At 47.9% G+C, this 21,496-nt stretch overlaps 1 protein-coding gene and 1 long non-coding RNA gene across 2 annotated transcripts in view; both read left to right on the top strand.

The window, feature by feature from the left end:
• The first annotated feature begins 680 nt into the window (after positions 1-680).
• Positions 681-21,496, top strand: part of zer1 (zyg-11 related, cell cycle regulator) — a 33,560-nt gene continuing 12,744 nt past the window's right edge. The window contains exons 1-9 of the mRNA XM_056254660.1: positions 681-822; positions 2,431-2,673; positions 4,005-4,155; positions 9,695-10,128; positions 10,388-10,561; positions 11,500-11,614; positions 11,853-11,999; positions 15,612-15,785; positions 19,900-20,115. Of these exons, the coding sequence (XP_056110635.1) occupies positions 2,510-2,673; positions 4,005-4,155; positions 9,695-10,128; positions 10,388-10,561; positions 11,500-11,614; positions 11,853-11,999; positions 15,612-15,785; positions 19,900-20,115 (1,575 nt within the window). The 5' untranslated portion in view covers positions 681-822; positions 2,431-2,509. The remainder of the gene's footprint in view (positions 823-2,430; positions 2,674-4,004; positions 4,156-9,694; positions 10,129-10,387; positions 10,562-11,499; positions 11,615-11,852; positions 12,000-15,611; positions 15,786-19,899; positions 20,116-21,496) is intronic.
• LOC130088060 (uncharacterized) lies at positions 4,378-5,612 on the top strand. Its single transcript, XR_008807435.1, has 2 exons — positions 4,378-4,437; positions 5,504-5,612. It is a non-coding gene; the product is annotated as an uncharacterized LOC130088060 (long non-coding RNA).

Below are 21,496 nucleotides of genomic sequence, written 5' to 3'. Positions count from 1 at the left end.
ATACTGTTGTATAGATTATCACACACACACATTACAATAACGTTTTTAATAATAAAAATATATTTTTATTATAAAAATAATTTTATAATATTATAATTATAATATGCTTTAATAATATATATATTTTTTTTAAACAAGGGAGAATGTAGCCTAGATAAAGTAGATAAAAAGAGATTAAATCAGCCCTGAATTTGATTTATATCAATAAAAATATAAACGGGCATGTGTTTCATGTCGGAATATCCAGAGATGGAGTTATTTATTATCATAACAGGAGAGAGTTTAGACTGGACTTTTTATTAATAAACATTTATTTATATATATATTAACATTTTGAAAGTAACAACAATTAACATTCATTAAATTAACATAAATCCTACTGACATTTGAACTTAACAATGAGTAGAACAATTAACTCTATATGAGGGACATAGAGTATTGACATTTAAACAGAAAATACATACAATTATTAAATAAATAAGCAAATAAAATAACTAAAAAGAAAGGCAAAGAAATAAATGACATTACTTTCGTTTAGTAGGGGGATAGAACGATCTCATTTAAACATGTTAACTCTGTTCACAGGTGACTTTATAATCTTATTTAATATCTGGGATGATTCTGGACTTCATTAACCCAGTTCTCATCAGCTCCCCGATCGATCACCCCGAACCGGAAGTGATCGCGTCACGTGCACATGTGACCCGGATGTGGCGCAGGTTGTGTTGACATCAGAGCGGCTGAGATCATCATTAGATCATGTTTATATTTCTGCGTTTCTTGTGAATCGAAGCGGCGCGTCAGTCGGTGTACCGGCGTCAGGTAAGAGACACACGCACGCGCCGCGCGCGACACACGCTGTCAATCAGTGAGTGACGATATTAAACACTCGCGCTTTATGATCTGCTAACGGCTAGCCCGCGCGCTAACACTCTTCGCCAGATCAACACGGACACAAACATCGACAGTCCAGCGGCAGCGTCGCTGTTAAACCTGAAGGAGCCTCAGTATAAACTCCTCGCTGAGGGAGACCGAGCATAACCTCCGCGATATGAGGAGACCGATCATAACCTCCGCGGTATGAGGAGACCGAGCATAACCTCCGCGGTATGAGGAGACCGAGCACAACCTCCGCGGTATGAGGAGACCGAGCATAACCTCCGCGGTATGAGGAGACCGAGCACAACCTCCGCGGTATGAGGAGACCGAGCATAACCTCCGCGGTATGAGGAGACCGAGCATAACCTCCGCGGTATGAGGAGACCGAGCACAACCTCCGCGGTATGAGGAGACCGAGCATAACCTCCGCGGTATGAGGAGACCGAGCACAACCTCCGCGGTATGAGGAGACCGAGCATAACCTCCGCGGTATGAGGAGACCGAGCATAACCTCCGCGGTATGAGGAGACCGAGCATAACCTCCGCGGTATGAGGAGACCGAGCATAACCTCCGCGGTATGAGGAGACCGAGCATAACCTCCGCGGTATGAGGAGACCGAGCATAACCTCCGCGGTATGAGGAGACCGAGCATAACCTCCGCGGTATGGGGAGACCGAGCATAACCTCCGCGGTATGAGGAGACCGAGCATAACCTCCGCGGTATGAGGAGACCGAGCATAACCTCCGCGGTATGAGGAGACCGAGCATAACCTCCGCGGTATGAGGAGACCGAGCATAACCTCCGCGGTATGAGGAGACCGAGCATAACCTCCGCGGTATGAGGAAGAGCTGGTGTTATCAGGAGTATTCCTGTGCGGGTGCGAGCCGCAACTGTAGCGACACACACAACACTGGGATATAATAGAGGAATTGTGATTAGAACTGATGATGAAGATGATGTGTGTGTGTGTGTGTGTGTCAATGCCACAATGTTCATCAGTTATGAAACTAATTCAATACAGTTCAATGTTGATTCAATTCGATTCAATTCAGTTCAATGTCAATGCTGCAAAACGAATCAGTAATGAAACTAATTCAGTTCAATGTTGATTAAATTCAGTTGGATAATGATGTGTGTGTGTGTGTGTCAATGTTACAATATTCATCAGTTATGAAACTAATTCAATTCGTTTCAATAAGTGTCAATGCTGCAAAACGAATTATGAAAATAATTCAATTCATTTTTAATAAGTGTCAATGCTGTATCATGCAGTTCAAAGTTGATTAAATTCAGTTGGATTGTGTGTGTGTGTGTGTCAATGTCACAATATTCGTCAGTTATGAAATTAATCCAATTCAGTTTGATGTTGATTCAATTCGTTTCAATAACAGTGTCAATGCTGCAAAACGAATCAATCATGACCCTGCTTCGGCTGTTGAGCTGCAGGGCTGATCTCCAGTCAGTGGAGAACATTAGTTGTGATGGTGTGAGTGCGGTCGGGTCATTGATGTCGGTGTGTTGTAAAGCGGAGTGTGTTCTGCTCGCTCAGGTGGAGTGTGTTCTGGTCCTGCTCCATGTGCGGCGCTGAGACCCGGGCCGCAGTCCTGCAGTTCTGAGCGAGCGTCGTCATGGCGACGGCGGCGGGCGACGACCCGGAGAGCCTGATGACCCTGGTCACCGTGTTCTGCCTGAAGAACCTGCGCAGAACCCTGTGCTACAGCGAGCAGAACCGACTGCGGCTGCGGCCCGACGTGTTCCTGCCCAGCGAGATCTGCGACCGGCTGCTGCACGCGTGAGTGTGTGTGTCTGAGTCTGCGAGTGTGTGTGTGTGTGTGAGAGTGAGAGAGTTTGTGTGTCTGTGTGTGTGTGGGTGTCTGAGTGTGTGTGAGTGAGAGAGTTCGTGAGTGTGTGTCTGAGTGTGTGTCTGAGTGTGTGTCTGAGTGTGTGTCTGAGTGTGTGTCTGAGTGTGTGTCTGAGTGTGTGTCTGAGTGTGTGTCTGAGTGTGTGTCTGAGTGTGTGTCTGTGTGTGTGAGTGAGTGAGAGAGTTTGTGTGTGTGTGTCTGAGTGAGTGTGTGTGTGTGTGTGTGAGTGAGAGAGTTTGTGTGTGTGTGAGTGTGTGTGTGTGTGTGTGTGTGTGTGTGTGTGAGTGAGAGAGTTTGTGTGTGTGTCTGAGTGAGTGTGTGTGTGTGTGTGAGTGAGAGAGTTTGTGTGTGTGTGAGTGTGTGTGTGTGTGTGTGTGTGTGTGAGTGAGAGAGTTCGTGAGTGTGAGTGTGTGAGTGAGAGAGTTTGTGTGTGTGTGTGTGTGAGTGAGAGAGTTTGTGTGTGTGGGTGTCTGAGTGTGTGTGAGTGAGAGAGTTCGTGAGTGTGTGTGTGTGAGTGAGACAGTTCGTGAGTGTGTGTGTGTGTGTGTGAGTGAGAGAGTTCGTGAGTGTGTAGCTGTGTGTGTGTCTGTGTGTGTGAGTGAGAGAGTTCGTGAGTGTGTGTGTGTGAGTGAGAGAGTTTGTGTGTGTGGGTGTCTGAGTGTGTGTGAGTGAGAGAGTTCGTGAGTGTGTGTGTGTGTGTGTGAGTGAGACAGTTCGTGAGTGTGTGTGTGTGTGTGTGAGTGAGAGAGTTCGTGAGTGTGTGTGTGTGAGTGAGAGAGTTCGTGAGTGTGTTTGTGTGTGAGTGAGAGAGTTCGTGAGTGTGTGTGTGTGTGTGTGTGTGTGTGTGTGTGGGTGTCTTGAGTGTGTGTGAGTGAGATAGTTCGTGAGTGTGTGTGTGTGTGTGAGTGAGAGAGTTCGTGAGTGTGTGTGTGTGTGTGTGTGAGTGAGAGAGTTCGTGAGTGTGTGTGTGTGTGAGTGAGAGAGTTCGTGAGTGTGTTTGTGTGTGTGTGTGTGTGTGTGTTTGTGTGTGTGTGTGTGTGTGTGTGTGTGTGTGTGTGTGGGTGTCTTGAGTGTGTGTGAGTGAGAGAGTTCGTGAGTGTGTGTGTGTGTGAGTGAGAGAGTTCGTGAGTGTGTGTGTGTGAGTGAGTGAGAGAGTTCGTGAGTGTGTTTGTGTGTGTGTGTGTGTGTGTGTGAGTGAGAGAGTTCGTGAGTGTGTGTGAGTGAGGTGTTCTGAGGCTGACGCTGATGCTTTGATTGACAGCTACATGGATCTGGTGCACACAGACAGTGAGTTCGAGCCGCAGGACGGGTTCTTCCAGCTCTTCAGTGACCCGCGCAGCACCAGAATCACACGCCTGCACCTGCGGGACGACTTCATCCGGGACCGGGACCTGGAGGCCCTCGCCAAACAGGTGAGGAACCAGCCGTGGGCGGGGCACTCGTATGTGGAGGCGGGGCTGAGCCTGAACAGGGGCGGAGTTTAAGAAGCCAGTTATGACGTTCTAATGAAACATTACGAGGTCAAAACAGAAGCATGCATGAATAAATCATTCACAATACATTGCATTTAGACCATAGATAGTGTCGGGAACAGGTGAGAAGCCCAGGCTGTCCTTTATAGAACTGTGTCCTCACCAACAGCGGTGTCAGCCATGCAAGGCGCCATCCAGCTCGTCGGGAGCAGCTGGGGTTAGGTGTCTCATACACACACACACACACAGCTGGGGTTAGGTGTCTCTCACACACACACACACAGCTGGGGTTAGGTGCAATGTCCCCTCTAAGCTGCGCGCGTGCGCTGATGCCTCGGCCGCGCACTTCTGAAGCGGCGGCCGCGCAGAAAAGAATAAAATGCCACGCAGAGGACTGACGCGAAACGTGTGGGGAAATCCTTTGATTGTAGTTTAAGTGAGAAATAATTTCAGTGCTCTGGTCAACCGCTATAGAGTGAAAGGCATGGTTAGATTACTATAAAAGAGTTCACATATTCACTTTTCTTGAAAATATGTAGCTATTAGATCTATTTAAATGCTTCAGTTTGTTTTCATATTATAATAATATAATATGTAAACAAATTGAAGCATTTAAACTGATATATTATATCACTTCAAATACTTCAATTTTATATTATATTATATTAGGCCTATATTTTATTATATTATAAGCCTAAATAAAGAATCTCACAAGGGTATTGTTTAGGGCTCCTTGCCATTAAAAAGTTTGAAACCCCCTGCTAAAGAAAATATTGGAAATTCATAAGCAATAAACAATCATTTAACTTTGATGGTTTAATGCTTCCTGTACACAATGAATTGACTGTACAAAAACACTTTATGGTTTTCCCAAACCATCTCAGCTTACTTTTCTTTCATACTATATTCTATTATTGTAAAGAATTGAACTGTCCTGCAGAAGATTTTGTAAATTATTTTTCATAGGATTTCTTGGTAAAGACAGTACAGTTAACAGCACTGTAAAACAAATATCAGGCAACCTAAAATGTGCTTCATTTAGTGACTTATTAATTAACTGCTTGTTTTTCGAAAATATGATTTAATACCAATAAGTTACATCAAGGGTCAAATAAAATAGAAATGGCACATTCAAGTTAAGAGTTACAACTGAATGTTGAAACCATTGTGTTTCTGCGTATGCTGTACAGGTCAGGTATAAAGAATACTTTTGCTCAGGTGGCGAAAAATGTCCGGCCAATAGAAAAAAGTTTTGCTCAGCAAGAAAAAAAATTAGAGGTTAGGTTAGGTGTCTTGCTCATGGACACCTCGACACTTGGTCAGGTGGAACCAGGGATTGAACCACCAACCTTCTGGTTTGTAGACAATCTACATGAACCACTGAGCCACTGCCGCCCCACGAGACGAGACGCCGTTCAAACTAACCCTTCAGCTGCTGTTATTCTGGATTAAACAACAATAGGATACAGAAGGAAGTTCAACACTCTTATTTCTGAATCTAATCTAAAGTAATTTTTTAACTGAATGTTTTCGTGCAAGGGAGATGCATGTTCACATTTAGTCTAGAACTACAATAACCATTATGTTCACAGACACACACACACACACAGACACAACACCTCCTCACTTTATTCCTCTCAACATCGGGACAGGAGAGCTGTCAGTCAATAAATGTGAAAAAGTAACTTGGATATTTTGTTGTAAATTGAAAAAGTATTCTGATTATGTGACTCAAGTTACTTGTAATGAGTTACACACAACACTGGTTATGACATTCAAAGGTCGAAACGGCTTATAAAATGAGGCATGCATGCATAAATATTTCACAATAAAGTGCATTTAGACAATAGATAGTGTGAATTCTGACTTTAAATGCTTTTCTCAAGTGCGTCACAATACTTTCACTCTCAGCCTTTGTTCTTTCATAGGGTTGTGTAATAAGACCGGTCCGGTGATCATCTCACGCTTTAACTTTCAGCTTTTCCTGCAGAGTGTTAATGATGCTGAACACGTTTCAGTTCAGAGCAGCTGAAAACATAATCCATGCGCCTCTAGAAAATAATACACATTTACTTTGAAAGAGCTTAGAATAGTGATTTTTCCAAACAAACTGCGTTCTCAAGTGCCTTAAAATATCTTGCATGTTACTCGACACCCTTGCCTCATTTAGTATGCGCGGTTTTATGAATATGCAAATGAGCCCCGCCTCCACTCACTCTCTCAGCTCACAGATCCACTCGCTGACGATCACACGTTGATCTGATTGCAGTATTAATTTCGTTAACATTTTTTTAGGCATTATTTTTGTCAACGACATTTTTTCCCAGACGAAAATGAGAAGATTATGAAAGAAATTCAATTAAACAAATTCAATTCAGTTCAATTATTAAAGGCCCCCTGAAATCAAAATGTATGTTTTTTGTAGCTCTTATCATGAATATGTTAGGGTTAAGGTTATGAATAAGCCGGTGTGTTCCAAACCAATGACAAAATTCGCATTTAGGAGATATAAGCATTCAAAACTTAGTCTCTCACTTCCGGGTCACGGATCATGACGTCACCGCGTACTTCAGCTTCTCATCACATCTTCTGTCCAATCAAATGCTCTCTAGAGTGTAAAGCTCCGCCCCCTATGCTATAAACACCACCTGACCGAAGCGAGCGACTAGAATTTATTCGCACCTCTACTATTGAACCCAGCGTATCACCAGCGCTCGGATTCGCTTCCATGGTGCTGTCAGTCTGTGAGGGAAACAAACGCTATTGGCTATTTGAAAAGAGGGAGGAGCCATTCAATATATCTCGCCTGAGCTTCCTGTTTCAGTGGAAATGACGTCAGCGCATCACGCTGATGTGTGTGTCTGACACTGCCGCCGCTGATGTGTGTGTCTGACACTGCTGCTGATGTGTGTGTATGACACTGCCGCTGATGTGTGTGTGTGTCTGACACTGCCGCCGCTGATGTGTGTGTCTGACACTGCCGCCGCTGATGTGTGTGTCTGACACTGCCGCTGATGTGTGTGTGTGTCTGACACTGCCGCCGCTGATGTGTGTGTCTGACACTGCCGCCGCTGATGTGTGTGTCTGACACTGCCGCTGATGTGTGTGTCTGACACTGCCGCCGCTGATGTGTGTGTATGACACTGCCGCTGATGTGTGTGTATGACACTGCCGCCGCTGATGTGTGTGTATGACACTGCCGCTGATGTGTGTGTGTGTCTGACACTGCCGCCGCTGATGTGTGTGTCTGACACTGCCGCTGATGTGTGTGTCTGACACTGCCGCCGCTGATGTGTGTGTCTGACACTGCCGCCGCTGATGTGTGTGTCTGACACTGCCGCCGCTGATGTGTGTGTCTGACACTGCCGCTGATGTGTGTGTCTGACACTGCCGCCGATGTGTGTGTCTGACACTGCCGCTGATGTGTGTGTCTGACACTGCCGCTGATGTGTGTGTCTGACACTGCCACTGATGTGTGTGTCTGACACTGCCGCTGATGTGTGTGTGTGTCTGACACTGCCGCTGATGTGTGTGTGTGTCTGACACTGCCGCTGATGTGTGTGTGTGTCTGACACTGCCGCCGCTGATGTGTGTGTGTGTCTGACACTGCCGCCGCTGATGTGTGTGTCTGACACTGCCGCCGCTGATGTGTGTGTCTGACACTGCCGCTGATGTGTGTGTGTGTCTGACACTGCCGCTGATGTGTGTGTCTGACACTGCCGCTGATGTGTGTGTCTGACACTGCCGCTGATGTGTGTGTCTGACACTGCCGCTGATGTGTGTGTGTGTCTGACACTGCCGCTGATGTGTGTGTGTGTCTGACACTGCCGCTGATGTGTGTGTGTGTCTGACACTGCCGCTGATGTGTGTGTCTGACACTGCCACTGATGTGTGTGTCTGACACTGCCGCTGATGTGTGTGTGTGTCTGACACTGCCGCTGATGTGTGTGTGTGTCTGACACTGCCGCTGATGTGTGTGTGTGTCTGACACTGCCGCCGCTGATGTGTGTGTGTGTCTGACACTGCCGCCGCTGATGTGTGTGTGTGTCTGACACTGCCGCCGCTGATGTGTGTGTCTGACACTGCCGCCGCTGATGTGTGTGTCTGACACTGCCGCCGCTGATGTGTGTGTCTGACACTGCCGCCGCTGATGTGTGTGTCTGACACTGCCGCCGCTGATGTGTGTGTCTGACACTGCCGCCGCTGATGTGTGTGTCTGACACTGCCGCCGCTGATGTGTGTGTCTGACACTGCCGCCGCTGATGTGTGTGTCTGACACTGCCGCCGCTGATGTGTGTGTCTGACACTGCCGCCGCTGATGTGTGTGTCTGACACTGCCGCCGCTGATGTGTGTGTCTGACACTGCCGCCGCTGATGTGTGTGTCTGACACTGCCGCCGCTGATGTGTGTGTCTGACACTGCCGCCGCTGATGTGTGTGTGTGTCTGACACTGCCGCCGCTGATGTGTGTGTCTGACACTGCCGCTGATGTGTGTGTCTGACACTGCCGCCGCTGATGTGTGTGTCTGACACTGCCGCCGCTGATGTGTGTGTCTGACACTGCCCCCGCTGATGTGTGTGTCTGACACTGCCGCCGCTGATGTGTGTGTCTGACACTGCCGCCGCTGATGTGTGTGTCTGACACTGCCGCTGATGTGTGTGTCTGACACTGCCGCTGATGTGTGTGTCTGACACTGCCGCCGCTGATGTGTGTGTCTGACACTGCCGCTGATGTGTGTGTCTGACACTGCCGCCGCTGATGTGTGTGTCTGACACTGCCGCCGCTGATGTGTGTGTCTGACACTGCCGCCGCTGATGTGTGTGTCTGACACTGCCGCCGCTGATGTGTGTGTCTGACACTGCCGCCGCTGATGTGTGTGTCTGACACTGCCGCTGATGTGTGTGTCTGACACTGCCGCCGCTGATGTGTGTGTCTGACACTGCCGCCGCTGATGTGTGTGTCTGACACTGCCGCCGCTGATGTGTGTGTCTGACACTGCCGCCGCTGATGTGTGTGTCTGACACTGCCGCCGCTGATGTGTGTGTCTGACACTGCCGCCGCTGATGTGTGTGTCTGACACTGCCGCCGCTGATGTGTGTGTGTGTCTGACACTGCCGCCGCTGATGTGTGTCTGACACTGCCGCCGCTGATGTGTGTGTCTGACACTGCCGCCGCTGATGTGTGTGTCTGACACTGCCGCTGATGTGTGTGTCTGACAATGCCGCCGCTGATGTGTGTGTCTGACACTGCCGCCGCTGATGTGTGTGTCTGACACTGCCGCTGATGTGTGTGTCTGACACTGCCGCTGATGTGTGTGTCTGACACTGCCGCCGCTGATGTGTGTGTCTGACACTGCCGCTGATGTGTGTGTCTGACACTGCCGCCGCTGATGTGTGTGTCTGACACTGCCGCCGCTGATGTGTGTGTCTGACACTGCCGCTGATGTGTGTGTCTGACACTGCTGCTGATGTGTGTGTAGGATCTGATGGAGCTGCACCTGAGCTCCTGCACGCGCGTGACGGCCCGAGGCCTGCGGACGCTCCTCCGCTTCAGGCACTCTCTGCTGTCGCTCAGCCTCTTCGGCTCCTCCAGCCTCTTCTTCAGGCCAGCGTGTGACGACGAGGAGGAGGACGCGGAGGAGGACGCGCGCGCGCACACGCTGGACCGCAGCTTCAGCTTCCAGGGCTTCAGTCGTCTGCGCGTGCTGAACGTGGGCGGCCTGACGCCGGAGCTGGACGTGGAGTCGCTGCTGACGCCCCTGCCCGCGCTGAGCTCGCTCGACCTGTCCGGCGTACACGTTCCTCGCCCCGCCTTCCTCGCGCAGTGGAAGCAGCGGCTGGCGTCCCTCGTGCTGTACAACGTGGAGCTGACGGAGGAGCTCACACACACTCTGCTGCAGATGAGCAAACTCAGGTGAGGACACACACACACGTCGTTTTGGGTTTTAACGAGTCCCATTCCAATTGTAAAAATTAGAGTAAAAATGCAAAATATTAAATAAATAAAATTATCAAACTAAAAAATAATACATTCGATTTCATTTACAAAAAAAAGAAACATCTGTAATTTGTGACCGGCTCGTGAAGTAGAGCACCAGAGGTTAGAGTTATTGAACACGATCATCTGAATGACTGTAAACGTTTGACGGCCGATCAGCGAGATGTTTCCTCAGACACCTGGATATCTCCCGGGAGAACCAGAGATCCTCCAAGTTTAAGATGACGAGGAAGATCTTGAGCAGCCTCGCTCAGGGTCTGGTGGACCTGGTGTCCCTGGACATCTCCGGACACACCATGCTGGACAACGTCACGGTGCCGGCGCTGGAGGACGCGCTGGGCCGCCCGAGGTGAGCATGGCTACATCACTGCTACATCACCACTACATCATCGCTACATCACCACTACGTCACGGCTACGTCACCGCTACATCACTGCTACATCATCGCTACATCACCGCTACATCTCCGCTACATCTCCGCTACTTCACCGCTACATCACCGCTACTTCACCGCTACATCACCGCTACATCACCGCTACATCACCGCTACATCACGGCTACGTCACCGCTACATCTCCGCTACTTCACCGCTACGTCACCGCTACGTCACCGCTACATCACCGCTACTTCACCGCTACATCACCGCTACGTCATCGCTACGCCACCGCTACTTCACCGCTACATCACCGCTACGTCACGGCTACGTCACCGCTACATCACCGCTACATCACCGCTACATCTCCGCTACATCTCCGCTACATCTCCGCTACTTCACCGCTACATCACGAATACATCACGGCTACATCATCGCTACATCTCCGCTACATCTCCGCTACTTCACCGCTACATCACCGCTACTTCACCGCTACATCACCGCTACATCACCGCTACATCACCGCTACATCACGGCTACGTCACCGCTACATCTCCGCTACTTCACCGCTACGTCACCGCTACGTCACCGCTACATCACCGCTACTTCACCGCTACATCACCGCTACGTCATCGCTACGTCACCGCTACTTCACCGCTACATCACCGCTACGTCACGGCTACGTCACCGCTACATCACCGCTACATCACGGCTACATCATCGCTACATCTCCGCTACATCTCCGCTACTTCACCGCTACATCACGAATACATCACGGCTACATCATCGCTACATCTCCGCTACATCTCCGCTACTTCACCGCTACATCACCGCTACATTTATGCATTAGTATACGCTTTATCCACAGCGACTTACATTGATATCTGAGTGTGTGTGTGTGTGTGTGTTTGCAGCATCGAGCCGAGCAAGAGCAGCATTTACCCGTTTCAGGAGCTGAAGAGGCCGTTGCAGTTCTTGGGCCTTTACAACACCACACTCTGCACCGTCACACACATACCAGCGTATAAGGTGCCGCTCACACACACACTCACTCACTCACTCACTCACACACACTCACTCACTCACACACACTCACACACACTCACACACACACACACACTCACTCACTCACTCACTCACTCACTCACTCACTCACTCACTCACACACACAGTTACACACTCACTCTCACACACACACATGCGGTGACTGTGTTTCTTGTGTCCGGTGCTCTAATTGATTTCCGTTTTTGTGTGTGTGTGTGTGTAGGTCACCGGCTCCAAGAACGAGGATCAGATTCTGAACGCTATAGAGGCGTACACTGAACAACGGCCTGAACTCGCCCATCGAGCCATAAACCAGCTGTTCGACATCGCCAGAATCCAGCACTGCAGTCAACTACTGCGAGCACTACAGGTCTCACACACACACACACACACACACACACTGCAGTCAACTACTGCGAGCACTACAGGTCACACACACACACACACACACACACACACACACACTGCAGTCAACTACTGCGAGCACTACAGGTCTCACACACACACACACACACACACTGCAGTCAACTACTGCGAGCACTACAGGTCACACACACACACACACACACACACACTGCAGTCAACTACTGCGAGCACTACAGGTCTCACACACACACACACACACACACACACTGCAGTCAACTACTGCGAGCACTACAGGTCACACACACACACACACACACACACACTGCAGTCAACTACTGCGAGCACTACAGGTCTCACACACACACACACACACTGCAGTCAACTACTGCGAGCACTACAGGTCACACACACACACACACACACACACACACTGCAGTCAACTACTGCGAGCACTACAGGTCTCACACACACACACACACACACACTGCAGTCAACTACTGCGAGCACTACAGGTCTCACACACACACACACACACACACTGCAGTCAACTACTGCGAGCACTACAGGTCACACACACACACACACACACACACACTGCAGTCAACTACTGCGAGCACTACAGGTCTCACACACACACACACACACACACACACACACACTGCAGTCAACTACTGCGAGCACTACAGGTCACACACACACACACACACACTGCAGTCAACTACTGCGAGCACTACAGGTCTCACACACACACACACACACACACACACACTGCAGTCAACTACTGCGAGCACTACAGGTCACACACACACACACACACACACACTGCAGTCAACTACTGCGAGCACTACAGGTCTCACACACACACACACACACACACACACACACTGCAGTCAACTACTGCGAGCACTACAGGTCTCACACACACACACACACACACACACACACACACACACACACTGCAGTCAACTACTGCGAGCACTACAGGTCTCACACACACACACACACACACACACACACACACACACACTGCAGTCAACTACTGCGAGCACTACAGGTCTCACACACACACACACACACACACACACACACACACACTGCAGTCAACTACTGCGAGCACTACAGGTCACACACACACACACACACACACACACTGCAGTCAACTACTGCGAGCACTACAGGTCACACACACACACACACACACACACACTGCAGTCAACTACTGCGAGCACTACAGGTCACACACACACACACACACACTGCAGTCAACTACTGCGAGCACTACAGGTCACACACACACACACACACACACACTGCAGTCAACTACTGCGAGCACTACAGGTCACACACACACACACACACACTGCAGTCAACTACTGCGAGCACTACAGGTCACACACACACACACACACACACACACACACTGCAGTCAACTACTGCGAGCACTACAGGTCACACACACACACACACACACACACACACACACACACACTGCAGTCAACTACTGCGAGCACTACAGGTCTCACACACACACACACACACACACACACACACTGCAGTCAACTACTGCGAGCACTACAGGTCTCACACACACACACACACACACACACACACTGCAGTCAACTACTGCGAGCACTACAGGTCTCACACACACACACACACACACACACTGCAGTCAACTACTGCGAGCACTACAGGTCTCACACACACACACACACACACACTGCAGTCAACTACTGCGAGCACTACAGGTCTCACACACACACACACACACACTGCAGTCAACTACTGCGAGCACTACAGGTCACACACACACACACACACACACACACACACTGCAGTCAACTACTGCGAGCACTACAGGTCACACACACACACACACACACACACACACACACACACTGCAGTCAACTACTGCGAGCACTACAGGTCACACACACACACACACACACACACACACACTGCAGTCAACTACTGCGAGCACTACAGGTCACACACACACACACACACACACACACACACTGCAGTCAACTACTGCGAGCACTACAGGTCACACACACACACACACACTGCAGTCAACTACTGCGAGCACTACAGGTCTCACACACACACACACACACACACACACACACACTGCAGTCAACTACTGCGAGCACTACAGGTCTCACACACACACACACACACACTGCAGTCAACTACTGCGAGCACTACAGGTCACACACACACACACACACACACTGCAGTCAACAACTGCGAGCACTACAGGTCTCACACACACACACACACACACACACACACACACTGCAGTCAACTACTGCGAGCACTACAGGTCACACACACACACACACACACACTGCAGTCAACTACTGCGAGCACTACAGGTCTCACACACACACACACACACACACACACACTGCAGTCAACTACTGCGAGCACTACAGGTCACACACACACACACACACACACACACACACACACACACACACACACACACACACTGCAGTCAACTACTGCGAGCACTACAGGTCTCACACACACACACACACACACACACACACACTGCAGTCAACTACTGCGAGCACTACAGGTCTCACACACACACACACACACACACACACACACACTGCAGTCAACTACTGCGAGCACTACAGGTCACACACACACACACACACTGCAGTCAACTACTGCGAGCACTACAGGTCTCACACACACACACACACACACACACTGCAGTCAACTACTGCGAGCACTACAGGTCTCACACACACACACACACACACACACACACACACACTGCAGTCAACTACTGCGAGCACTACAGGTCTCACACACACACACACTCACACACACACACACACACACTGCAGTCAACTACTGCGAGCACTACAGGTCTCACACACACACACACACACACACACACTGCAGTCAACTACTGCGAGCACTACAGGTCACACACACACACACACACTGCAGTCAACTACTGCGAGCACTACAGGTCTCACACACACACACACACACACACACTGCAGTCAACTACTGCGAGCACTACAGGTCTCACACACACACACACACACACACACACACACACACTGCAGTCAACTACTGCGAGCACTACAGGTCTCACACACACACACACACACACACACTGCAGTCAACTACTGCGAGCACTACAGGTCTCACACACACACACACACACACACACACACACACACACACTGCAGTCAACTACTGCGAGCACTACAGGTCACACACACACACACACACACACACACACACACACACACACACACACACACACACACACTGCAGTCAACTACTGCGAGCACTACAGGTCTCACACACACACACACACACACACACACACACACACACACACTGCAGTCAACTACTGCGAGCACTACAGGTCACACACACACATACAGCTCAATAGAGTCATTATCCAGATTGATTCAGTTCAATAACGAGTGTCGGATCTGATAGTGTCAGTGCGGTCTTATTTCTGAGTGTTACGTCTCCTGTAAGGCGTATCAAGTGCAGTCATGTGATCTCAGACTGGTTTCCGCAGTGCATGCGCGTGTCATGTGATCTGTGTGACGTGTGTGTGGTGTGTGTGTTCCAGCTGGTGATCACAGCGCTGAAGACTCATAAGTACGATAAGAGCATCCAGGTGACGGGCAGCGCGGCTCTGTTCTACCTCACCAACACCGAGTACCGCAGCGACCAGAGTGTGTGTCTGCGCAGACAGGTCATACAGGTCGTGCTCAACGGCATGGAGCAGTACCAGGAGGTCACGGTGAGGGCAACACACACACACACACACACACACTCACACTAGGGGTGCACGATATATCGAATCGTTATCGCGATATCACGTTGCTCGATATCAATATCAAAAATCTTGCGATATTTATGCAATATTGTGTTTATGATGCGTCCGGTCCGACATGCACCGTTGCATTTCCCCCGACTCATTTCCTGATTCTCCTTCTCCATAAACAACATGACATCAAGAAGAGGGTTAACTCTTCATGCTACAGATTTCCCACAGTGGTCAGAAAGAACAGGGGAGATGTTTTTCTCAATATGACTGAGTCGCTACTCGCTCCAAAGCTAATCGCCGTCACTCTCTCACTTCTCTACTACCACAGTCCCCACACACACACACACTTGCCGGCCACCTGGCCACTTCATGCGTTTTCTCTGATCGGATACCTGTCTGATTTATCAAAACGATATTCCTTTTACACCTGGTCACATAAATGTGTTTTTGCAAACCGGATATAAATCCGATCTTCAATTAGGGATGTCCCGATCCGATCACGTGGTTTCAGACTCGATCGGAATCGGACGTTACCTCCCGATCAGGACTCGGATATATGTAAATTAGGGGTGTAACGGTACATGTATTCGTAATTATTGAACCGTTTCGGTACGAGGCTTCCGGTTCGGTACGCATACAAACCGAACGATTCCTGGGACCATTTTCCCTGCAGACAAAATCCGCGCTGGCGCGATCACCACAACGCTGCCAACATCACATGGCAAACGTAATGAAAGCGGAACGAAACTGCGCTGCTCATTATATTGTGCTTAACGGACCGTTTATCAGTTCGGACCAGCAACATCTGTGCAGCGCGAGATCAAGCGACACTGTGCTGAGAGATCCAGTGAAGAAAACATTTAAATTCGGCAACGAAGTAATAATATCGCTGCGAGATCTAGTGAGACGCATTCACATTTCTCCATTATTAACCGTAGATCTCTATTAGATCAAACAGCGCTGACGTGGACACCAGGAGAAACATTGTGCCGTGAATGAACATGGATTTAACGTTAATGTTGCACTTCAAAACTCAAATATTATATAAATATATATTTAAATGTTATTTTTAATGTGATTACCAAAACATTATTTGTTCATCCTTCAAAGATTACCCCCATTTATAAACCTGAAAGTTTCAAGATGTAGGAAAACTCAAACTTATTTAAAAATAGTTTTTCTTTTAATAAATAGGAAATTTCTCTGGCATTTCTTTCTTTTTGCTGTATCGTATCGAACCGAACCGCAAATTTTACTGCAACTGTTACACCCCTAATGTATATATTCCCATTATTTTTTTATACACTTTTAAAACATTTTTATTTTTTGTTTACATGCCTGCCGGGTATTTTAAGTTGAGGTGCTATTTGTTTTTATATTAGACTTTTTCTATATTTACTATTGCACTAAAGTCCAAATGTGAAGATTTTATGTTATTTATTACTTGATTGTTCAAGCTACCGCACAGAAGTGCTCTGTTTGTTAACAGAGTTGTTGAATGTTAAAATAAGGTGAATTAAATAAAAAATAAGGAACATCCTGGATCTGTTTTTTCTCTCTTTATTCTTTTTTTATGTATTATATAAGTATCGGATCGGGACTCGGTATCGGTAGATACTCAAAATCAAATGACTCGGACTCGAGGGCAAAAAAACCTGATCGGGACATCCCGATCTTCAAGTCCCGCGCTATAGCCTATGCAGATTTAATATAGTGCACGTCACCGAAAGCAACAGTTATGATCTTTACGATCATCAGCTAAAATGTCAAAATCAAATAACGCAGTAAGAGAGAGCGGCAACATCCCTGGTAAGATCATTTCGATTATTTACTTTTAATGAAGATGATTGTGTGTTAAGCGTCTGCGACTCACTCTCACTCTGATGTGCGATAGTTTGCGCGTTGGCTTGATGAAGAGATGCTCATCTGCGGTGACGTGTTGCAGCTGCGCGCGTCGTCATATCTGACTATAACATGACATGTAGCCTGTAACACGTTCTCATTTTTAGCGTTTTTGGGAGGAGTACATTTACATATGTGGTTTCAACAACAGATGCATTACACTTGTCCAGTTTCGTCTGTAATGCGGCCCAGAGCTCCTCCTGATGTGGTGTGAGCGAGCGGATTCAAACCCGTCTCGAGTGTGTATCGGAGGGCATTTACACCTGGTCTCTTCACGAGCAGATAGCTATCCCATCACAGAAACACATGAAGTGGCCAGGTGTGTTCTGTAGACTTGCTCTTTATTGTTTTTTACACTGTAGTGTACATAACCAGTAAAACATGTCCTGTTCTGTAGACATGGTTATTATTTATTCATTCATGTTGTACCAGTCCAATATGACTGTCAGTTGAAATAAACCTTATGTTGTAAGAACTTGTTTTATTTATTAATCTTTTTTGATGCGTTTTCCCATAACTTTTGTAGTTTTACATACGTTTAAAAATATCAAAATTAATATCGATATCGCAATATTCATTATCGATATCGCAATATCACCTTTTTGTCAATATTGTGCACCCCCTAGGGGTGTAACGGTACACAAAAATCACGGTTCGGTACGTACCTCGGTTTTAAAGTCACGGTTCGGTACGTTTTCGATACAGCAAAAAGTAAGAAATGCCAGAGAAATTTCCTATTTGTTAAAAGAAAAAATATTTTTTAAATAAGTGAGTTTTCCTACATCTTGAAACTTTCAGGTTTATAAATGGGGGTCATCTTTGAAGGATGAACAAATAATGTTTTGGTCATCACATTAAAAATAACATTTAAATATATGAAGAGTTCAGATGCAAAAGCCATTTGAAATTTTCTTCTAGAATGATCATTTTTATCAAGCTTGTATATTTAAGTTCAGTAATTTCACTTAAATGGTAATGAAGATTGCCTATTAATTGTCATTTGAGTGAAATTACTGAACTTAAATATACAAGCTTCATAAAAATGATCATTCTAGAAGAAAATTTCAAATGGCACTTAGAGGCGTTTGCATCTGAACTCTTATATTTATTTATATAATATTTGAGGTTTGAAGTGCTGGAAAAAGATGTGTGAAGTACTTGAAAGCATTTCACTATTCCAGCCGAACTGGTTACAGTGAGTGTTACTATATTAAATCCATGGTGAATGTTGCTGGTCTGTGGACGTAAAGTATTACTAGTTCATTCTCGGCACAATGTTTCTCCTGGTGTCCACGTCAGCGCTGTTTGATCTAATAGAGATCTACGGTTAATAACGGAGAAATGTGAATGCTTCTCACTAGATCTCGCAGCGATGTTATTACTTCAGTGGCGAATTCAAATGTTTTCTTTACTGGATCTTAGCGCTGTGTTGTAACAGTGTCGCTTGATCGAGATCGGCGCGCGCTGCACAGATGTTGCTGGTCCGAACTGATAAACGACCCGTGAAGCACATAATGAGTAACGCAGTTTCGTTCCGCTTTCATTACGCTTGCCATTTGATGTTGCGCAACGTTGTGGTGATCGCGCCAGCGCGAATTTTGTCGGCAGGAAAAATGGTCCAAGGAATCGTTCGGTTTGAATGCGTACCGAACCGGAAGCATCGAACCGAAACGGTTCAATACGAATACATGTACCGTTACACCCCTACCCCTAACACACACACACACACACACACACACACCAGCTCTCAGGGGGCACAGGTATTCTGGCAAACATAGCTGACGGTTTGTTTCTGTAAAACTGACAAGATCTGTTTCTGTGTGTGTGTGTGTGTGTGTGTTTCTGTGCATGTTTGTGTGCGTGTTTCTGTGCGTGTGTGTGTGTGTGTGTGTTTCTGTGCATGTTTGTGTGCGTGTTTCTGTGCGTGTGTGTGTGTGTGTGTGTGTGTGCTTGTTTCTGTGCGTGTGTGCGTTGCGTGTTTCTTTGTATGCGTGTGTGTGTGCGTATCTCTGTCCGTGTGCGTGTGTGTGTGTGTGTGTGTGTGTGCTTGTTTCTGTGCGTGTGTGTGTGTGTGTGTGTGTGTGTGTCTATCTGTGTGCGTATCTCTGTGTGTGTGTGTGTGTGTATCTCTGTGTGTGTGTGTGTGTGTATCTCTGTGTGTGTGTGTGTGTGTGTGTGTGTGCAGGTCCAGAGGAACTGCTGCCTGACGCTGTGTAACTTCAGTATCCCGGAGGAGCTGGAGTTCCAGTACGAGCGAGTGAATCTGCTCCTGCTGAAGATCCTGGAGCCGCTGCGTCAGGACGAGTCCATCCAGCGCATCGCCGTGCACCTGTGCAACGCCCTCGTGTGCCAGGTCGACAACGACCACAAGGAGGCCGTGGGCAAGATGGGCTTCGTCAAGGTACACGCGACCGGCGCTGATCTCCCGGAGAGATGCGCACAGATTTAAGCTTTATTCCCCTGTAAACACTCGACCGGTGATGTTCTCTCAGCGAATCCACTGCAGCGAATCCTTACGGTCACAATCTATCGCAACATGTATGGTGGATGGTGACCCCAAAATAAAGATTAAAGGTTTTAGTGTCAGTACTACATTAAACTACTATATATAATGTAGAATATAATGTATAATAATGCGATTGGGGGATATTTGTGTGTCCTGATTCTGTAATGCCAAATATTGTTACCAGTAAAAGTGGGCGACATTATTTTAAATATATCAGAGATCAAGCATATTCATCTACAATAATTCAGTTTTCAGCTTCAGAATCATGAATATTGTTATTCTGGCGTCTCTTTTGTCCTGCATTGGGTTATTATCAGCGTATTCGTATTCATTTACACACACACTGTAAATCCAAATATAGCATTTTAATCAAACTGTAGATTTTTTGTCCTCCTTTTATCATGTGTCTGACACCTGAGTGTCGAGCCGTGAGTGACGCCCCTGTCTCACACCGCACTCGTGTCTGAGGGCATGAGGAGAGCAGGAGATGTTCCTCAGATCGGCTTTCACACGCCTTTACATTCACCAGCTCTAATGCATAAATCCTAGCCTGGATGCCAGCCCGAACCCCGCTCACAACATTATTGGGTCGGGAAGTTCGGTCTGGACTCGATCCATTGAGGAGTAATTATGATCAGTCAAAAAATGTTCGGGCCAATCAAATTGCCAGGGCGGGCTTTATACGATGATGGACAGATGATCTGGAGTTACGTAATCCTCACGTTATCAGAGAGCGCTTGGGCTGAACTGGTTTCCCTCAGAGATGGAGCGCTTGGGCTGAACTGGTTTCCCTCAGAGATGGAGCGGTTGGGCTGAACTGGTTTCCCTCAGAGATGGAGCGCTTGGGCTGAACTGGTTTCCCTCAGAGATGGAGCGCTTGGGCTGAACTGGTTTCCCTCAGAGATGGAGCGCTTGGGCTGAACTGGTTTCCCTCAGAGATGGAGCGCTTGGGCTGAACTGGTTTCCCTCAGAGATGGAGCGCTTGGGCTGAACTGGTTTCCCTCAGAGATGGAGCGCTTGGGCTGAACTGGTTTCCCTCAGAGATGGAGCGCTTGGGCTGAACTGGTTTCCCTCAGAGATGGAGCGCTTGGGCTGAACTGGTTTCCCTCAGAGATGGAGCGCTTGGGCTGAACTGGTTTCCCTCAGAGATGGAGCGCTTGGGCTGAACTGGTTTCCCTCAGAGATGGAGCGCTTGGGCTGAACTGGTTTCCCTCAGAGATGGAGCGCTTGGGCTGAACTGGTTTCCCTCAGAGATGGAGCGCTTGGGCTGAACTGG

The sequence above is a fragment of the Rhinichthys klamathensis genome, unplaced genomic scaffold, assembly GCF_029890125.1.
Source record: "Rhinichthys klamathensis goyatoka isolate OS25496 unplaced genomic scaffold, OSU_Roscu_1.1 h1tg000113l_1, whole genome shotgun sequence".
NCBI classification, from domain to species: domain Eukaryota; kingdom Metazoa; phylum Chordata; class Actinopteri; order Cypriniformes; family Leuciscidae; genus Rhinichthys; species Rhinichthys klamathensis.
This window is presented reverse-complemented; position numbering and strand designations above follow the sequence as displayed.